The sequence below is a fragment of the Miniopterus natalensis genome, chromosome 4 (assembly GCF_054644295.1).
Source record: "Miniopterus natalensis isolate mMinNat1 chromosome 4, mMinNat1.hap1, whole genome shotgun sequence".
Classification (NCBI taxonomy): Eukaryota; Metazoa; Chordata; class Mammalia; order Chiroptera; family Miniopteridae; genus Miniopterus; species Miniopterus natalensis.
The window spans coordinates 68838528-68858764 of NC_142084.1; the positions used below are offsets into that span (position 1 = coordinate 68838528).

The following is a 20237-nucleotide window of genomic DNA, read 5'->3' on the forward strand; positions in this document are numbered from 1 at the left end:
CCCTACACTCCCTGTCCCAACGCTGGGATCCGGGACCTCGCCTTCCCTCTCACCGCTTTCCCAGGGGGGGCTGGAGGAGGCGAAGGGGAGAAAACTCCAGCCCGGGTTTTCGGGTCGGCCCTTGGTTCGTCCGGGGAGGTTGCGGTGGTTGGTCCCGGGCTGTAGCTCCGGGCCGGGTTTTGCGCGCTCCCGCCACCCCCTCCCGGAGCTGGTGCGCCCGGGAGCGGGGCGAACAGGCGGCTTGTCATTGCTGGTGCCCGGCGCCCGCTCGGTCCGCGCGTCCTGCGGTGCCCACGGGCCCGGCCCGGCGCACCCCCCCGGCCACCCCGGGGGCGCGACGCCGCCGCGCCCGCTTCCAGCCGCGCCCCCGCCAGGCTCCGCGCCGACCGCCCCCCACCCGAGCCCCCCACGGCCACTGCGGGGAGCCCGAGCTGTCGGCGCGGGAGCTGTTGGCGCTGCGGCGCCCCCGCCCCGCCGTCTGCCGAGGAGGCCCCGGCGGATGGGGCCGAGTGGGTCCCCGAGCTGTGCCGCCGGGCGGCGGGGGGCTGCAGGGGCACCCCTGCTGCCCCATTAACCCATCGGCTGCCGCCGCCGCCGTCCGGGGGGGCTGGGAAGTCTCCTGGGCGCACACGTGCCACCTCCGTCGGGGCCGCGAAGCTGCGGGGGAGATGCAGGCCGCGGCCGGCGCCGCCTCGGGCGGCTCCGCCTCGCCCCAGCCCCCGGAGCTCTGACGCCGCCCCCGCCTCGCCGCCTCCCTCCCCAGGAGGGGCGCCGACCCGTTTGCCCCCAGCCCGGAGCCGCCACCGCTGCGAGGGGGCCGCCTTTGGAGCTGTGTGACCCGCCTTTTTTTTTTTTTTTTTTTTTTTTGGCGGTGGGGGGGTTGGTGGCGGCGGTGCTGGACCAGAGGAAGGAGGGGACACGGAGGCCGCCCTCGCCCCGCCACCCCTCATCTGTTTTCCCCCCGGCCCGATTCCGGGAGATGTGCCGGGCGGGGGGCCCGGGTTCGCGGAGCCGCAGGAGGGACGCGCAGGGCCCAGCTCAGAGCGGCGCTGGACAGGTGAGTGTCTGCTGGCCCAAGGCGAGAGAGACGCCGCACCTGTGCCAGGTGTGCGGGCCTAGAGGGAGAGGATGGGAACCAGGGTCTGTCTGGGCGGCGAAGGGGGAGGGGATTCTGGAGCCGACGGTCATCGCAGCAGAGCCGGAGGGGAGTCGGGAGCGGCTCGCGCCTCACCCCCACCGGCGATGGGGCCGGGAGGAGCGGGCCCCACGGAGCCGCAGGCGCTCCGGGGTGCAGATGGGAGGCCTCCGGGACCCTGCGGGGGGAGGGGACCGCGAGTGTGTCCGCGCGTGGCTGCGTGTGCCCGCGCGCGCACCAGCCTTTGTGGGGAAGCGGCGCGGCGGTCCCTGCGTGTCCCCGGTGCGTGTGCGCGCGGGTGCTTGGCGCCCTGTTTGTGTAGGTGTCTGGGTGTGAGCCGGGAGGGTGCGTGTGCGCGCTGCGCGCGGGCCCCGGGCCTCGGAGGAGCCTTGTCCGGGGCTGGCACCGCAGGATGCTGGGCGGGGGGTTGTTTTTCTTTGGGAAGCTGAGGCGCGGGATTTAGGGAGGGGTCTGTCTGGGCTCGGATGTCAGGAGGAGTGGTGCAGCCCGGCGGCATCTTCTTTCCGTGGTACTCGGTTAAGCGAGGGAAGCTGTCAGAATTGATCCACTGGGATTCGGGCTTTGAGGAGGAGCCCTCCCCTGACACCAGGCGTTCGGGATTTTCATTGCCATCGTCCGGTCTGAGAGTCCTGGGACAGGAGTTTGGGCCGGGAGAGGGTTGGGAGTGCTGTGTGTGCTCCAGCCGTGGCCAGAAAATGCCTTCCAGTGCACCCCTGGCCCCCATCTAAAGACAGCACCCTGACTGTACATGGCCTCCATGCGCATCCCTGTCCCAACTCTTCCAGTCTAGGTCAGCCCCCAGCCCATCCCTGCCCAGCACCTCACTGTACCTTACTGGTGCGCCCTCTCCTCCCCAGTCGGAGCAGCCGTGTGGGTGTCCTGCCCTCCCAGTCTTGAGGCAGGGCCCCCTTTTTTCCTGGCTTCTGCAGGACCCTGAGCCTGGGTTTGTCTGCCCACATCCAAACATGTGGTGTGCCTAGGGGAGCAGGGGGAGGGGTTCAAAATGGCTGCCAAGATGGCTGGTCGTCTCTCTGCCTCTCTCTCTTTCTCTCTGTACCTCTCTTGACTTGCTCTGTTTCCTTAACTGCTGTGGCAGTCACTGTCAAGAGGGAGCTGGACAATGTGGGTACAGGTGTGTGGGACACCTGAGTGTGTAGGTGTCTGCTATGGGCCTGTTAACCTCAAATGCTGCTTGGAAAGAGGACTTTTATCTCTTCCCTCTTCAGCACCTCAGGGGCTGGCATGAGCTTGTAACCTGACCCCAGACTCAACCTCTTCACCCAGGCTAATAGCCTGGGGCTGGCTCCCTGCCCTTCACCAGGTCTCCTAGGCCTGGCACCCTAAATTGATCACTGGGGTGGCAGGGTGCCCCACAGAGGGTCCCCATCTGTCATCCTCTCTGCCTGCCCAGTGACCAGGGGCTAAGGACTCCAGGTGGGCCTGGGTCAGTCCCCAGCTGTGGGGCCAGTTGATTTCTCCTTCCTCCCCACTCCCTTCCTACTAATGTTGAATTTATTACTTAAAAGTAGGATGAAAAGGGGGAGAATAAGAGAAGGAATACAACCTTCATTATCATATCGAGAAAATTATCCGTGATTTTCCTAACTAGCAATTTGCCTGCCATGCCGTTCAGAACTGACTTGCCCATTAATTACAGAGATGAAAAATCATCTGGAAAGAGGAAAAAGGAACTAATTTGATCCCTGGCTGGCGGTAATCGCACCCATGCACTGAGCCACATACATGCGCATGCACATGTAAGTGCCAACCCTCTTGCTGGCATCACCACCTTCCTCTTCCTCTTCCTCTATCTCAGTGACTCCTGCAAGGCCTCAGCCTAACTCATGCTTGTCACTCCTGATCTCCGATGCCCTGGTAGGCCTGCCCTCCACTGGGTGCTGGTTCCAACCCGCACTCGTGGAGTGGGGAGTTGGCTTAGGGCTTGATCACTGACTGGTGCCCTGATGCCTGCCCTTGGGTGTGGAGATGGCGCCAAGGGTGGGGGGAGGGCAAGGAGCTGGGGACCAGCGCATCTGGGCTGTGGGCCCTGTAGGGAAGAGGTGGAAGGCAGGAGACTCAGCCCAGTTCTATTCCCAGTCTGCCCTGGGGAACCCCTTCTCTTGGGGGAGTTCAAGGAGGACCCTGTGGGTATGTTGGGGAGGGGCTGGCAGGCGCCTGGGCTGCTCAGCTGAGACTGTTTGCATCAAGGTCTGGGCTTCAGGATGGTAGACCTGTGTGCAGGACTGTGTGTATCTGTGTCTTGTGGGTCTGTCTTCCCTGTGTGCCCCAGGCTGACGTGAGATGGTATGGTGCTTCAGCCCCAGTGTGGGCACCTGAGGTTGGGTTTCAGATCCCAGGAGGTTGTGCTACTATGCCCTGAAGTGGGTACCCCTAATGGGGAACAGTAGTGGGATCCCTACCACCCCCATCTGCTGGCCACCGGGAGCTCCATCATGGTCTCTGACCCCTCCTACCTCTCCAGTCAGACGGGTGGCCAAGGACACAGAAGGCTCGGGTTTCTGTGTGGGCTCCTCTCAAGGATCAGATTTCTAGAAGCCAGACACTTCCCCTCCTCCAGGCCCCTCTGTGGGGAGGTAAGGGGAAGGGGCTCCTGAGGTGGGGGTTCCCTGGGTCTAGATCCACGACCTGACTGCAGTGACCCTGGAAGTACATACTTGAGCCAACATCCCTCCTGGGCTGGCTCTTGGCCACCCTAATGAAAGAGAAAAGTGGGGTCCAAGGGTGGGAGAAATCCCGTCTTGTCCGTCATCTGTCTGTTTGCACCTGTGCGTACCTATTTTGTGAGTGATTTGGGTGGTGACCTGGCTGAACCAGCATGTGGCCATGTGTTATCAAGCTGTCCCTATGTTCATAGGGGCCTCCTGTGTGTTGGTGTTTGAGTTTTGCAGAAGGGCTTGCCCTGTGTTTGTGTGGCTCCACGTGTGAGCAGCTGTGTGCATCCTATGTGCACCTGCAGGTATGTATCCAGGTGTGTGTATACAGGGCTCCTTGGAATGAGGCCAGGTCACCTCTTTATACAGTCTGTGACCAGATTTGCCAAGTGCCTTCTCCACCAGGTGCCATGCTGGTAACGCCGTAGGGACAGTGCCCTGGTCCTGCCCTCATGGAGCTCACCATCTAGTGACACATAAGTGACTTCAGTCAGTGGCTCATGTCATGGGAGTTGGGGATGAGGTTTGTGTCTCCACCTTCAGAGCAACCACTGTCCCAGCTAGGGAGGAACAGTCTCAAACTTGGGACGCAGCAGCCCCTGCATTACAGCACCACACCCCAGGCATGGGGTGTCGTGGGGTCCAACTCTGCGAAATCTTCCCCATCATCTCTTTCCCCTTTGCCCCCTCTCTCCTTGCTGCTCCTCCAACATACAAAGCATGATTCTACTCCAGGACCTTTGCACTGTCCTTCCACCTGAGACCTCAAAAAGTAAGGCATTTACTCCCTCACCTGCTTGAACTGTCACCTCCCCAGTAAGTTTTACCCCATGCAGCCTATTTAAAATTGCAGCCTTTCACTCACCTCCTGACTTTCCATAGCATGGATGGCTTTTTTTTTTCTTGTGGATTTTTTTGTTAATCCTCACCAGAGGATATTTTTTCCCATTCCTTTTCAGAAAGAGTGGAAGGGAGGGAGGGAGGGAGAGAGAAACATCCATGTAAGAGAGACACCTATGGGTTGTGAACCCGCAACCTAGGTATGTGCCCTTGACTAGGAATTGAACCCACGACCCTTCGGTGCTCCGGCTGACGCTCTAACCACTGAGCAACACCAGCCAGTGCAGCACAGATGGCTTTTCCCACACTATAATTTCCTGATTTATCCTGTTGGTTTACCGTTTGTCTCCCTGACCAGGATCCAAATGCTCAGGGAGTTTGTTATTTGGTTGGTTTTTGGATCCCAGGTGCCTAGACTCATACCTGGCCCACAGTAGGTGTTCCAGAAATCCCACCTGAGTGAATGGGAGGGGGTCTCATAATGGACCAGAGACCTCTGGGTGACTCCCATGGTTGCCCATGGCTAGAGCTTCCCATTGCCCTGGACCCCTTGAGGGAATTGAAGACTGCCTGCCAGAGGCTAGGTTAGACCAGCTCTGCACCTGGCTCCTGGCACACCTGGACACCCTGTCCCTGAGCTGACCTCATGGTACTTGTGGCTGAGGGTGTCTGAGTGGGCAGGTAGTTTCCCTGTGGGGCTGTTTGTGCTATAGAGTTTAGAGCTCAGAGGAATGTGGGGGCCCCCTTCCCTTGCCAGGGATAGGAGCCCCAAGGTCAAAGCCTGAGCAGCCTCTCCTCCACCTCCTCTCAGGGCACTGACCTAGTCTCTCTCTCATGAGATTGGACCTATTTTTTTGGTCTGCCCTGGCCCTGAGGAAATAGCCAAGTAGAAGCCCCCTGCCATCCCCCCAACAAAATTTGGGGAAGATGAAAATTTTAATAAATAGATATGGAGGCTAAATATAACCCTGCCCCCCAAAGCTAAAAATACAAGGGCCCCTCCCTAAGAGTCTAAAGATACCCAGGAAGTCAGGTAGGGCTCCTGTCCATTGATGAGGAGGTGGTACAGGCAGGTGAGGTGGTGCAGGCAGGTGAGGGGCCCAGGACAGAGTCTCTCAGCCATGATAGTCCTGACATTGGGGTCACATCATTCTTTGTAGGGGGTTGTCCTGTGCATCATAGGACTCTTAACAGTATCCCTGGCCACCTTCCATTAAATACCAGTAGCACCCCCTCCACACACACGCCCTAGTGGTGACACCTAAAAATGTTTCCATTGCCAAATGGTTGGGGTTGGGGGCAAAATTGGTCCCCTCTCCCCCACAATCTCCACCCCCACCCCAGGTTGAGAAGCACTGCTCTAGATCAGAGATTTGCAGACTTTTTCTGTGAAGAGCCAGATAGTAAATATTGGGGACTTTTGTGGCCCACTTGCCAACTCTGTTGCATTTTCTTCCTCTGCCTATTCTCAACCCTTTGAAAGTGGCAAAACCATTCTTAACTTACTGGCTGTACAAAAACAGGTGGTGACCGGGCCATAGGTGGTCAACTCCTGCCATAGAGCACCCCCAAATTGCCCTTGGTAATGCAGGTTGGGGCACCTGTGGATGCACCCTCATCAGCAGAGGGGCAGCCCCATTTGGGGTGAGTTTAGTGCAGACTCCCTGCCCTCACCTCCTACTCTTGTGTGCTCACTCCCCACCGATCACACTGACTTCCTTACTGGCTCAAACATGCATGGGAAGCCGGCACTGGCTCCCCCTCCCTTCCTTCTCTGCCCCCCTACCCTGCCTCTTCACTGCCAACATCTGGTGGCAGCAGAGGGCCCAGAAACTCTTTCATGCCCTCTGATTCTGGCCCTGGCTTCTATGACTTCAGCCTGGCGTGGGAAGCCTAGGACCCGGCAGTAGACAGCTTGATGGGGAAATAGACCACAGGGCACTGTGGTACCACCCTTGGTGGTGGGGAGCACAGAGGAGGCTCCTGGCCAGCCTGCAAGTCAGGGAGGTTTTCCTGGAGGAGGGGACTTCTCAGCTGTGGCCTGGAGGGGGAAAGAAGGATAAAGTGGAGGGGAAGGAGAGAGAGGGAGGGGCCCACCCTGAGGTCAGAAGGAAGGTGGTGGCTCAAAGGGTTAAAGGAAAGGTGCTGTTCATGGCTGGGCATGCCAAGCCGAGACTGGAGGCTGGTCTAGGGGGCCAAAGGACTGAGTTTATGAGTTTGCGTTTCTATTTGTCCTTGGAATGAGAAGACCTGTGGAGGGATCAAGGCCCACAGGACATGGTCTGAATATCCAGCATAAGCTCCCTCTGGCTGCTGTGGAAGAGCACTGCAGAGGGCAGGAAGGGAGTCCAGGAGGCCAGCAGGAAGAGGAGGCCACTGCACCTGTTGAGGTGAAGGCTCCAGTGGGGGCCTGGAGACATTAGAGATGGGCTGGTATGGGGTTTTCAAATCTGAGCTGACATGACTTTGTGGATGATTGACTGGAGGGCAGAGGAAAGGGGAGATGGGAGAAACTGCAGGTTTCTCGTTTTCACAGTGGGTAGACAAGAAGGAAAGAAGAGGGTGGGGGTGGGGAGCACCCACCACTGTCATTCCAGCCCTCCAGCCCACCCCACCCCACCCCCCACACAGTCTAATCACCCCTTGCCATGTGAACACCTGAGTTAGGTCCCACCTCTCGCTACTGAGAACCTCCCATCTCACTGGGAAAAAAGCTCAGGCCTTTCCCAAGGTCTGCAAGGCCCTGTATGGTCTGCCCTGTAACCCCCCCTTTGTTTTTCCCACTCTCCCACTCTCTCACCCAGCTGGCAGAAAGCTACTCTCCACATCGTGCCTCAGGACCTTTGCACATGCTGTTCCTGCTACTTAGGATCCTCTTTCCCCAGGTACTTAGATGGCTCACCTCCCTGACACTTCTGGCAAAATGTCACCTTCTCAGCGAGGCATTCCCTATCTATACCACCCCCTAAATCTCTGTCCTTCTGGCTTATTTTCCCCCAAAACACTTGTGACTCGGTGGGAACGGGGTACTATCCACTGAATGGAAGATCTGTTCTCTGGGTTTATTTTGTCTTAGTTCATTAAACAAATTAACAAGTATACTCTCCTGGCCCAGGGCTGGGGATGCAACAGAGCCCCAAGCAACCACGACGGAACTTCCCATGTGGAGTCCTCAGTGGGAGGGAAAGACGACCGATCAACAGCAGAGTCCAAATCTGTTTTGGGGAGCAAAAGGTGGAGGGCCAGTTGTGCTGCAAATGTGGGTATGGAGAAGACCAATACAGTCCTAGTAGGCAGAGCTTTTGGGAGAGAGAGAGGGTGGGAGTCCCAGCACTGTGTATGTGTGTGAGAGAGAGAGAGTTGGGGGCTGGAGACAGAACAGGCACCTTGGGAGGACAGAGTAGAGCAGGTGATGACAAAGTGGAAAGAAATCAGGGCCTGAGACACTATGTTAGGACACTGAGGCAATAGGGAGGATTGCAGGCAGGGAGGGACATGATTGGGTTTTCATTTTGCAAATATCACTCTGGCTACACAGTGGAGATTGGATAGAGTGGGAGTGGCAAATAGAGGTGGGGGGAGACCAGAGAGGAGGCCTCTGGGGGAAGGGGTTACTTTGAACAGCCCCTATTTCTTTGCAGTCCAGTGCCACTCAGCAGCCAGAGTGATCTTTTTTTTTTTTTTTTTAATATGTTTTTATTGATTTCAGAGAGAGGAAGGGAGAGGGTGTCATTTGAGAGAGTCATTGATCAGGTGCCTCCTGCATGCCCCCTACTGGGGATAGAGCCCAAAACCCCGGTATGTGCCCTGAAAGGGAATCGAACTGCAATCTCCTGGATCATAGGTTGATGCTCAACCACTGAGCCACACAGGTTGGGCCAGAGTGGTCTTTTAAAACTTACAAGACAGGCAAACCCCACCCAGGAGTGTTTGCAAATAAGTAAAATGCATGGCTGGTGTGCTAGCAATGAGTGCAGTGGGATTAAAAAAAAAAAAAGCCAGAATGGGATGTAGGAATGCTGGGGCCAGCAGGGCCTTCCTGAACAGGTGGTGTTTGAGTAAAGGCCTGAAGGAGGCAAAAGAGGAGCTGTTGGGGTGGTTGGGGAAGAATGAACAGCCCGTGCAAAGGCCCTGAGGTGGGACTATGCCTGGTGTTTCCACTAGGAAAATGGGAGCTGAGCAAGCCAGATGGTGAGGGCAAGGAGGGGACAGGGCAGAGTGGGCAGGGCCTTGCAGGCCTCATAGGCTGCAAGAGGACTTGGACTGTTGGTCTGAGTGAGGCTTTGGAGGGACATGCCTATACTCAGGTGCTCATAGGCTCCCTCTGGCTACTGTGGGGGAAACAAGCTGTGGGGGAAACAAACTGGGCAGTGGGAACAGGAGCCTGGAGACCTGGGAGAGGGCCACCAAACTGGTGCAGGGGGAGAAAAAATGGAACTGGATCAGGGAGGTGGCCAAGGGGTAGGGAGAAGTGAACAGATTCTGAAATGGAGACCACAGGAGCTGCTGGTGTTGGATATGGGGGTGAGAGGAGAAGAGGGGTCCAGGATGACTGTACAGTTATGCTCAGCTTGGGAGGGTCAGTAGCCCGATGCTGAAATGTGGGAAGATAGGCAGATGAATGTTTGGCAGGGATCCTGCCCTTCCTGGGCCCACAGTTCCCTTCCTGAAGGAGGGCCATGTTCTGGGCACTCTCTGGGCAGTTGTTCTGTCTGTGTGAGGTAGTTCTGTTAGTCTGGAGTAGGAATGGGGAAATGGTCTCGGAGAGACCAAGAGCCCTACCCAAGGCAGCACAACAGATTCGGACCCAGGGCCTGCCCCTTCCTCACTGTCATGCGCGTAGACTTTCTGGAGGAGGAGGAGGGCCTGTGTACTGGGCTCTCAGGCTGCTGGGTTTGGGGAGGACTTAATCTGCTGAGGAGTGAACAGGAGACAGGAGATGCTGTGTGGAGGGGGTTAGTGAGGGGCTCAGAGCTCCATTGTTAAACACACACCCCTCTGCCAGGCACTCAGACTCCCACCAACTTGAGTGCAGAGAGTTGCTATGGCAACTGCACTCTAGGGCAAACTGGAGGCGCCCCCTCTCTTCCAGCAGCCTGTTCTCCTCCTGTCACCTGCCCTGCCCCATCCCAGGGCACCTGAGGACAGAGCCTGGGTTGCCCGCTGTACCCCTCCACCCCTTGACTTGAGACTGACATGGGGATCAGGTGCTTAGGCACAAACACCAAGGCAGGTGTGAGGCAGGTGGGCTACCTGCCCAACCAGGTAGTCGGACAGGCCTGGGGTCCAGTCCCTCTCAGCATGAGGGCAGTGAGCCCTATTTCCCGTGGGTTCAACTGACTCACACAAATGCAGTAGGGGCCTAAAGGGGGGCTCTTCTGGCCTGCAGGGTCTCCCCAGTTCTCAGTGCCCAGCCTAGGGGACCAGCCTGCCTGGGTTGTAAGCCCCTTACCAGTTGAGTACCCCTGGGACCTCACTTCCTCATGTATAAAATGTGGATACTCCCCCTTTACTCAGTTCTCATGAGGCTTAAATGAGGCACATGTGCACAGTACTCTGCACAGGGCATGGTGTCAGCTGCTGTGCTGGCATCTCCGGGGTTTGAGCACTGGAGATCGAAGCAGCTCTCCACTGCCCTCAGTTTGGGAAAGGTTCCCTGAAGTTGTGTGGCTCAGGGTCCTGCCTCCCACCTCCATGTGTCCAGACCCCTATGTGACGTTCCCAGGGGTGAGGTGACAAAGTACCCTAGACCAGGTGGCTTTAATATTAGAAATGTATTGTCTCGCAGTTCTGGAGGCCGGAAGTCCAAGACCAGGATGTTGTCAGGGTTGGTGCCTCCTGGGGCTCTGAGGCTAGCCTCTATCCCAGGCCTCTCCCTGGCTTCTGGTGGCTGCCACAGTCCTTGGTTTCCCTTAGCTTGTAGAAACATCACCCTGACTCTGCCTCCATCTTCACATGTCTGTGTCCAAAATTTTCCTTTTCATAAGGACACCAGTCCTACTGGTTAGGGCTGACCTTAATGACCTTGTTGTAACTTGATTACTTCATTTAAATGAGGTCCCATTCCGAGGTCCTGGAGGGTAGGACTCAAACATATCTTTTTGGGGGAGGACAAATATCAATCTGTAATAACCCCTCTGAAGGCCTCAGGGATGGTCAGGCCTGGATCTCCCTGGTGGCTCCCACATACCCACGCCTGGTCTCCCCACCTAGATGGGTATCAGGTGGCATATGAAACTCTCCAGTGTGGGTGGGCACAGTCAGGCCGGGAAGGGAACGAATGGGAACCACAATCCTCAGCTCCTGAGGTGGGGCCGGTTCTGGGTGTGCCTGGGGCTTCCTGGGAGAGCTGCTTCAGGGAGGGGTCCTCAGGAGCAGCAGGCAGCCCTTGGGGAACACTTTTTGTGCCCCTGAGGCATTGGTGCCTAGCCATTGTGGGCTGCACTTGGCCCCAGGTCACAGGACAGATGCCCCATTTCTAGCTGCCCCCACCACCATCCTTAGGCACTCATCTTGGTTCATTCAGTAAATATTTGAAGATCTACCGCATGTTTAGGTGCCAGGAGACAGTCTCAGGAACTTACATTCTCCTGGGGGTACAAAAGAAATCCATGAGTGGAAAGGTAAAGTCACATGGCAGAGACGTGATGGGTGGTAACAGAGGTGACAATTGCTGCAGGGGACACTTTGCACTCACTAGTGTCAGGGAGAGGCCAGGCACTACCCTAAGTGTTTCATGTGTATGAGTTCATCTTACTGCGTGGCTGTCCTATGAGGTATTCCCATTTTACAAAGAGTAAAACGGGACACAGGAGGTCACAGGATGGCGGGAGCTGGATGGGCAGGCACTGACTACAAGGTACTGTGATACAGGGTGTTGGAGGCCTGTCCGGACCTCTGAGGAGTACACATCTGAGCTGAGGTCTAAGGGATGCAGAGCTGGGGACACAGGCCAAGGCCTTGTGGTGGGAACTGGGTGGCTGGAGCATGGGGCGAGGGGCAGGAGTCAGAGCATGTGTGGTCTCATGGGCTGTGGAACCGGAGCTGTTGCAGGGGTTTAAGCTGGGGAGTGATCTGTCCAGACTGTCTTTGAAAAGACCCCTCTGTGGAGACAACCCAGCATCCATCTTTGGATGAATGGATAAACCAAATGTGATCCATCCATACAGCGGAATATTACTCAACCGTAAAGAGGAAGGAGGCTCTGGCACATGCTACAAATGAACCTCAAAAACATCAAGCTGAGTGAAAGAAGCCAAACACAGTGTTGTATGATTCCATGTATATGAAATGTCCAGAACAGGCAAATCCATAGAGACAGAAAACAGATTAGTAATTACTAGGGGCTGGGCAGGGGGAGGAGTTTTTGCTTAATAGGCACAGAGTTTCTGTTTGGGGTGATGAAGTTTGGAAATAGATCATGGTGGTGCTGACACAGCGTTGAGAATATAATTAATGCCACTGAATTGTATGGTTAAAATGACTAATTTTATGTTACATATATTTGAAACCATAACTTTTTAAAAGGCCTCTCTGTTTGCTGGGGGAGCCTGGAGTGTAGGAGTAAGAGGGGCTGGAGTATAGTAGGAAAGAAGTCAGGTCCATCTGGGGTAGATGGTGAGCCCAGGTCTGGAGGGTAGCTGCTAAGGATGGATGGACACTTGAATGTTCTGGAGGCACAGACCCAGGACTTGCTCCTGAGCTGGATGTGAGGGCTGAAGGACAGAAGAGCCAAAAGATTTTGACTCCTGAGGTTTTGGCCAGAGGGCTGGAGAGGATGGTGGGACCATGGGCTGATTGATGCAGGCGCTTTGTTTTGGTCTGGTCAGGCTGAAGGTGTGTTGGAGACTCCAGTGGAGGTGTAGACAGTGGGGAGAGGCAGGGCTGGAACTCAAATGTGGCAGTCATCACAGTATAAATGGTGGCTAAAGCAACGAGGAGGGTTGGGATCCCAGAGATGTAGGCAAGGACAGGGAGGAGGCCTGGGGACTCCAATTGGGGTCCCAGGGTCCTGGGGTGCAGCCTAGGAGGAAGGAGAGGAGCCACCCCCTCAGATGGATGCTCCCTGTCTCACGCAGTGCTCACCCTCTGATGGGTCCCAGCTGGTGTGTGTATGTAGACCATTGTCCTTATCAGAACCCTGCAGATTCAGGCTACTTAGGGAACTAGGTTGGTAGAGGGGAAAGGACCTGCTGAAGGTCACACAGCATATAAATGGCAGAGTCGAGATCCACACCCACATGGGTTGGCTGTCCTCAGAGCCTGGCATCCCAGCCTCCCCAGCATTAACCTGCTGCTATCCAGTTTAAGTGCCTCAGGGAGAGCCAAGGAGGGGAGTGTCTATCAGCCTGGGGTCAGTGCCTCTCCTGAACCGGATTGAGGCCCTGAAGAGGGGTGGGGGTGAGAAATGAGGTGGCGAGGAATGCCCTTCCCCCAATGAAAAATTGTAAAATACTGTGAAATGAACAGAAAGTGCTACAGGCTGTCTGGTCAGGGTTGCAGGAGGAGACAGTTTTGGGTAGTAGAAGAGAGATTTCGTGCTGTGGGGTGGGGAAGGGTCAGAGAGCTGTTACAGGGATGGGGCACGGGAATTCAGGGCTGTACTGTGAAGGTACTGTCCCATTTCATGTGAGAGCAGAGGGAGACCTGAACAGAGCTGCAATGGGTGTGCGGGATCCTGGGAGAGTGTTTCAGGCAGAGGAAACAGCCCCAGGCAAAGGCTGGGGGTTGGGGGGAGGGTTGGGCAAAAGGGGGCTGGAGCATTCTAGGAATGGAAGGGTTGGAGAACCTGGTGGCCCCAGATCACCAGGAGCCTCTAGACCCAGGTGTGGAATGGAGAACCCAGTGGAGAGCAGAGGGATCTATGTCATTAAATGATTCCTTAGCACAGAGTGGAGGGCAGGCGTGGAGGACGGGAGGAGGAGGTGAGGACAGTGTCCATGTGCAGTAGGATAGTGGCTTTGCTTGTTCCTGGGTGGTGGCATTGAGGACCAGAAATGAGCAGATTGGTGAGATCATTTGGAGGTAGAGTCCACAGGATTGCTGATGGAGTTTATGAAGGGGAGGGAAGAGGCGAGGAATTGAGGAAGATTCCTAGGTTGTAGTCTGAGATTCATTCAACAAAAATATTCACTACTGTGCGCTGGGCCTGTTGTAGATGCTGGGGATGGGGCTTGGAGCAAAACAACCCAATGATCCCTGCCTGTGCAGGGCCATTCCATACACAGGAAAGTTACATTTGAAAAAAGGCCTAAAGGAGGCGAGGGAGCAGAGGGAGTGGCCATGTGGATAACGGGGTGGGGGGGGGTGGGGGGAGATAATCCTAGAGAAAGTGAGGCCCTGGAGGAGGAGGGCTTGGTGTGGTGGAGGAATAGCAGGAGGCAGAGGGGACCTGAGCAGACACCGGGTCAGCGAGCTAACTGGGCCAGTAGGTAGGCTTTCATTTGGGTGTTCAGGGGAGAAACAGTAGTTGGGGCTCTGTTGAGAGATCCTAGGCTGGAAATAAGAGATTGGGAAAGTATTGGATTGAGATTTGGGACAGGCTGGGATGACAGCAGGAGAGGACCAAGAAGGTGTTCATACACTATAGGGCTGGTTAAAACACAGGTGCTGGCCCTCCCCAGAAGACGTTTCTAGCAAGTTCCTGGCCAGACTGGTGCTTCTGGGCCTGGGCCACACGTGGTGAACTGGGTGTAGATACAACAAATGGCTAAGAGTAAAGATCTGGGCGTGCAACCTGAAGAGCATCCAAGGGAAACCGAGGCAGTGAGAAGTGGGAAGGAGTGACTATGAGGGAGGAGATAAAGGGTCAGAACTTCACTCTGTGCTGGATGGAGTAGTAGCCCCTGTGATGGGGATGAGCAGGCAGGAGTGGGGGGACTGCAGGGGAGGGCACACAACCCCCGCCCCTTCCATAACCCTCCCTGGCCCTCAAGGGGGCTGCATTTCCCTCTCCCCGCGTGCCTGTCTCCAGCTTACCTCCAGAATCCCCTGGAAAGGAAAGAGGGGACTCAGTTGTCCCTGGTGCCCTATTTGTGGTGCCAGCCAGCTGGATTCTAAGTAGCTACCAGAGTGAGAGAGACAGGAAGTGCGGGCTGGGGGTGGGGCCTGGATTCCTGCCCATGTTCCTGAGGGGGAGGCTGCAAGTTGAGCCAGGATGCGGGGGTTCCCCACCCTGGATGCTCTGCTGGCTGAGGAATCTAGGCTGGAGGACCAATGGGCAGGATCTGGACTTCAGAATGGGGAAGAGGCTTCCAGAGGATCCCTTTCCCCAGGATGTAGGGGGTCTGAGGCCTGCCTGGTGACATCCTGATGAGTTTGCCCTTGTCCCCAGAAGGGGGCTGTTCTGTCTGTTGGGGCAGGGGTGGGCGTAGTATGAGCCAGAGGCCCTGGATGGGGGCAGCCTCTGGCTAGAGGGTGTGGCTTCTGTCAGTGGAGGTGCTGGACAGGGAATGGCCTTTCTCTGGCCTTCAGGACAGATCCCCTTGGCCACCAGCAGGAGGGAGTGGCCCAAAAGCCCCTTCTGGGCCTGAGGGATGGCTCCCACCTCACTCTTCCTGTCCTCCCCAGGCTGGTGGGCCAGGCCGTGGTGCCCACCTGGTAATGCGGGGCAAAGACCCCTGCAAAAGCCACTGAGAGCCCCGAAAACGCCCCTGGCCGTTGCCATGGCCCGCCTGGCCGCTGTGCTGTGGAGTCTCTGCATCACCGCTGTCCTGGTCACCTCGGCTACCCAAGGTAGGTGCTCCTGGGGCCATGCCTCCAAAACTCAGCCAGGAGGGTGGGTAGAACATTGAAATACCTCTGGACTACTTGTTGAAGTCCCCACCCCACCCACACCTCAGACGAACCAGGCGAGAGGAAGACTTGGTGGTCACACCCCCCCAACAACACTGAGGGGTCTAAGAGCCTGGGGTGCAGCCTGTGGCACCCTGGGATTGGTACAGGCTTTCCTGGTCAGCTGAGGCTCGTGGTGTGTGTCTGTGTCTGTCCGTGTGTCTGTGATTACATCTTTCCGGCTCTCACTGGGAAGAGGCTTAATTAAAGCATGTGCCCGTTGACATTTATTTAAAAACAACTAATTACCCGGCTTAGCCCTCTGCCGGCCCCGGGATCCTATGCCCCCAAGCCAGCCTGTCTACCCTCACCAGTTACTCAGTTATGGTCCCCATGGCGGTCAAGGGCAGAGCAAGGAGGGAGGCAGGGAGAAGGGAGCTGCTGGCCTTGCCTCTTGCTCTAGGCATGCCCCCTGCCCACCTCTCCCAGCCCTGTCTGGAGGGCACTGGCAGTGGGCGCTGCTTCCCAATGCCCCATCATATAGCCCCACCTTTAGAAAGCCATAGAAGGGGAGGGGCTTTATTCAACCATGCCCAGGGCCTTGGCACTGCTTTGGCCAGCAGGCACCCTCTGCTTCCCCAGTGCCCGAGTTCTCTGCCCATTCGGGTCCTGCCCCATAGCCCCAGCTGGTCCAGGAGGGGCTGCTTCCACCCCCTGGACCCATCTGAGCCAGCCCTCCACCCCCGGCCTGCCTCCCAGACCCAAGAAGTGCTAAAATTAGCTGTGGAAGCAGATGGTGCTAGAGGAACACATGTAAAACTTTCCCCCAAGTGGAACAACTCACCCTAGAAAACCTCAGGGGCCTAGCTGCCATGGGTCCCCAGCCAACAGTGGAGGTTCCAAATCTTAGGAAAGAGGTCTGTTTAGCTCTGCTACCATTATGCACTGGTACCTTCCCTTCATTTACAAATGACACTTGTCCCCACATTGGAGTCTCTGTGCCACTCTGTGCATCCCCACTTCCCTCTGGCACCCAGCAAGGCCTGGCTGGGACCAGGGAAGATGGCTGCCGCGGCAGGCTTGGACCCTGCCAAGCCCACTCTGTCCTGCAGGACTGCTGCCTTAATCATCTTTTTTAAAAAAATATGATTTTATCAATTTCAGAGAGAGGAGGAAAAGGGAGAGATAGAATCACCCATGATGAGAGTCATTGATCAACTGCCTCCTGCTGCCCCCTACTGGGGGTTGAGCCTGCAACCCAGGCATGTGCCCTGACTGGGAATCAAACCGTGCTCTCCAGCTTCATAGGTAGATGCTCAACCGCTGAGCCGTCCTGGCTGGGCTAATCATCGTAACAGTAATTGGCACCCTGTTGTCTCACTGTGTGCTACTGCATCCACTGCATGCGTCCCTCATCCTGGTTCCATGAGGTGGCAGCTGTCAGCTCCTTAGGGAAGGAAACAGGCACAGAGGTGGTCAGTGAGTAGACAAAGCCACCAGCCAGGGAGTGGTTGAGCTGGGATTTAAACCCATCAGTCCAAGCTTTCAGTCCCCACAAGGCACATGATGGGCACTGACATGACGATGCGACCCCACTGAGAACTGGGCCTGCCCAGGGTGTGCTCTTTCATTTTCACACAATCCTGGGTAGTTTCCTAGATGATAATGAGGAGGACCCTCCTGGTGATGCCCTCACTGTGCACAGTGCCATGCCCAGCACTTCCTTCACAAACATTCCTTGCACAGGAATCTTCACAGCACAGCCCTGGGCTTTGGGTGCCCATTTTACAGATTGGGAAACTGAGGCCTGGGAAGACTATAGGGGTGTCTGCCCAAAAGAGTGTGCATCAGAATTGCTGGTGGGTGCGTAGGTCCAAAGGCTCCTGGCTTTACCCCGAGATCCTGATTCAGCAGGCCTGGAGGTAGGGTGGCCATAATTTGCATCTGAACAACTGCCATGTGTTTCTGGTGCTGCTGATTCCTGGGCCACATTGTGAGAAGACCTGGGCCAACGGATATACCTGGCCTGTCATCTGGGAAGTGGTGGAGTCAGGCTCAGTGATTTCTTCCAGAATATGAGTTCATACCCTCCCCCCATGCCACTTCTGCTCCTTGTGTGGGGTGGTGTGAATTTAGGGAAGTACCCAAGCTCACCCTCGCTTCTGACAGTAATTGCAATTCAGGGGTACTTCAGACCATCCTCAGGTTTGATAGTTTGCTAGAAGGATTCACAGAATTCAGAAATGCTATTAAACTTACAGTTACAGTTTATTACAGTGAACTGATGCAGATTAAAATCATCCAAGAGAAGAAGTGCGTGGGGCACCAGCATCCAGGCAAGTTTCATGCATGGAGCTTGCAGTTGTCCACTCTTGGAGTTGTGGATAGTGTTAACTCTCCTGGCAATGCTGGATGATAACACACATGTACTGCCAACCTGGGAAGCTCCCCTGAGCCTCGGTATCCACCGTCTTGACTGGGGCTCTGACCACCCACATGGCTGACCTTGATCTTCAGCCCCTCCAGAGGTCAACTGATACTTCATGACCCAAAACTCCTACCCGAAATCCCATTGTTAGTGTACTAGGTTGTTCGGGCTGCTATAACCAAAGACCACAGATGGGGGTGGGAGGCTTAAACAACAGAAATGTATTTCCTCGCAGTACTAGAGGCTGTAAGTCCAAGATGAAGGCATTGGCAGGGCTGGTTCCTTCTAAGGGGGCCGCAAGGGAAAGATTTGTTCCAGGCCTCTCTCCTTGGCCATTTCCTTCCTCTGTCTCCACATGGTCTTCCCTCTGGTGTGTCTCTGTGTCCAAATTTCCTCTATTTGTATTGGATTAGGGCCCATCTTAATGGCCTCCTTTAAACTTGGTTATCTCTGTGAAGACCCTATCTCCAAATTTGGTCATATTCTGAGGTCCTAGAGGTTAGGACTTCAGCATAGGAATTGGGGGGGAGGGGCACAATTAAACCTCTAACAGCACACACTATCTGGCTTGACCCAAGTCCCCCAGGTAAATAGATGCTCTTATCAGACAGTACATTCCAAGGGCTTGGAGGGCCCTCCCAGGTCCTGAGGCAAACGCTAAACTCTCTTTGAGCAGGTTAATGACTTTACTATACACTGAGCACACTGAGAGACCCATTTTACAGATGAATAAACTGAGGTTTTTATAGCCCATGCCCCAGATACAGCCAAGCTGGAGGTGACGCCTCTGTGGGATCTCCACTCCTTTCCCTGTGCCCTGAGCATGATGCGCCCCCCTTCCCTTTCGCCACAGGCCTGAGCCGGGCTGGGCTCCCATTTGGGCTGATGCGGCGGGAGCTGGCATGCGAAGGCTACCCCATCGAGCTGCGGTGCCCGGGCAGTGATGTCATCATGGTGGAAAATGCCAACTATGGACGCACAGACGACAAGATCTGCGACGCTGACCCTTTCCAGATGGAGAATGTGCAGTGCTACCTGCCTGACGCTTTCAAGATCATGTCGCAGAGGTGAGGGGCCCCACAGGGCTCTCAGAGGCAGGGTGGCAGCAGTTTCCTGGAATCCCAGAATACAGTGCCTGTCCTCCATGCACCCTCTGGACAGCACACCCTAGTCCCCTCCCGTGTTCCTTTTATGCATTCCACACGTTTCCCCGAGCACCTTCTAGGTACCAGGTGCCACGCAAACAGCAAAGACCCAGCCCAGCCCCCACTCAGCTTGTTTCCCCACGTCTGTACCCTCCTCCCACACACATACACACATGAGCCTGATGCTTCTAGAAGCTCATGCCAAGGTTATAGGGAGGCGGTGAGAGCTCGCAGTGTAAAAGCAATGGCAAGACAGGGTTAAGGTGTCGTGGGATCTGAGGGAGGATCCAGAGTCTGGTCAGGCTTCCCTGAGGAGGTGACAACTGAATACAGCTGACAGAAGTGCATGTGAGTATGAGAAAATGTGAATGCCTGTATGTGTGAATGTGAGCGAGTGGGGGGTATGCCAGGCAGAGTCACTGAGTGTTCGAAGCTGCAGAAGCCTCTCTCATACCCACAGCTAGTCCCCTTAGAGCTGGCCAGTGCTTCCTTCAAATTATACTGATTTGACCACTGTTTCCACCAAGTTCATATCTGTCCCCCCGACACACAACCTTTTACTCCCTCTCTTTGCCCCCTCTTGCCTGCTACAGTCTGTTCCCTCTACAGCAGCCAGAGGGCATCTGTGAACACCTGAATCTGGAAACATCCCTATTTTCAGAATCCTACCTGGCTCCCACTTCACTCAAAACAAAAGCCCAAGTCCTCCCTGCGCCTGCAAGGCCCTGCACACTCTACCCTTTCCTCTCCTGGCCTTCACCTCCTTCACCTCCTCCACGCTCCCCCTCTCACTCAATTCCAGCCCCCCCTTCTGCTCCTTACACACAGCAGGCATCTTCCCCTAAGGGCCTCCTTTGGGCTTTTGTATTGGCTGTTTCCCCAGGCTGGATTGCTGCTCCCCAGCAGCTGCATGGCTCCCCCCTCCTCAGGGATTTTTTTCACCTAACTATCCTCTCCTCCGGGCCTGCCTGATACCTTCTCTAACATCTCACCTCCCCACTTCCTCGCCCTTTCTCTGTTTTGTTTCTCTCCTAGCCCTGACTTCCATCCACAATTCCATTAGATGTTTTGCCTCTTTATGTTATTTTATGTCTTCCCTTATTGGGCTATCAGCCCCATAGGGACAGGGAGCCTTATCTATCACTGCTGTGTCTGAATCAGGCACTCGCTGAGTTTTTGCCAAATACCTGTGAGAATGCAGGATTCACTCTGGAACCCAGGGC

At 55.8% G+C, this 20237-nt stretch overlaps 1 protein-coding gene across 6 annotated transcripts in view; it reads left to right on the forward strand.

Moving 5' to 3' along the window:
* Nucleotides 1-480: 480 nt before the first annotated feature.
* ADGRL1 (adhesion G protein-coupled receptor L1) overlaps nucleotides 481-20237 on the forward strand; it is a 43238-nt gene continuing 23481 nt past the window's right edge. For 3 of the 6 annotated variants that reach the window (XM_087816748.1, XM_087816749.1, XM_016222200.2), the window contains exons 1-3: nucleotides 482-1057; nucleotides 15238-15402; nucleotides 18723-18936. In XM_087816748.1, coding sequence (XP_087672874.1) covers nucleotides 15333-15402; nucleotides 18723-18936 — 284 coding nt within the window. In that variant the 5' untranslated portion in view covers nucleotides 482-1057; nucleotides 15238-15332. Of the gene's footprint in view, nucleotides 1058-15237; nucleotides 15403-18722; nucleotides 18937-20237 lie in introns of all 6 variants that reach the window. The other 3 variants (XM_016222198.2, XM_016222199.2, XM_087816750.1) reach the window with 2 other exon arrangements.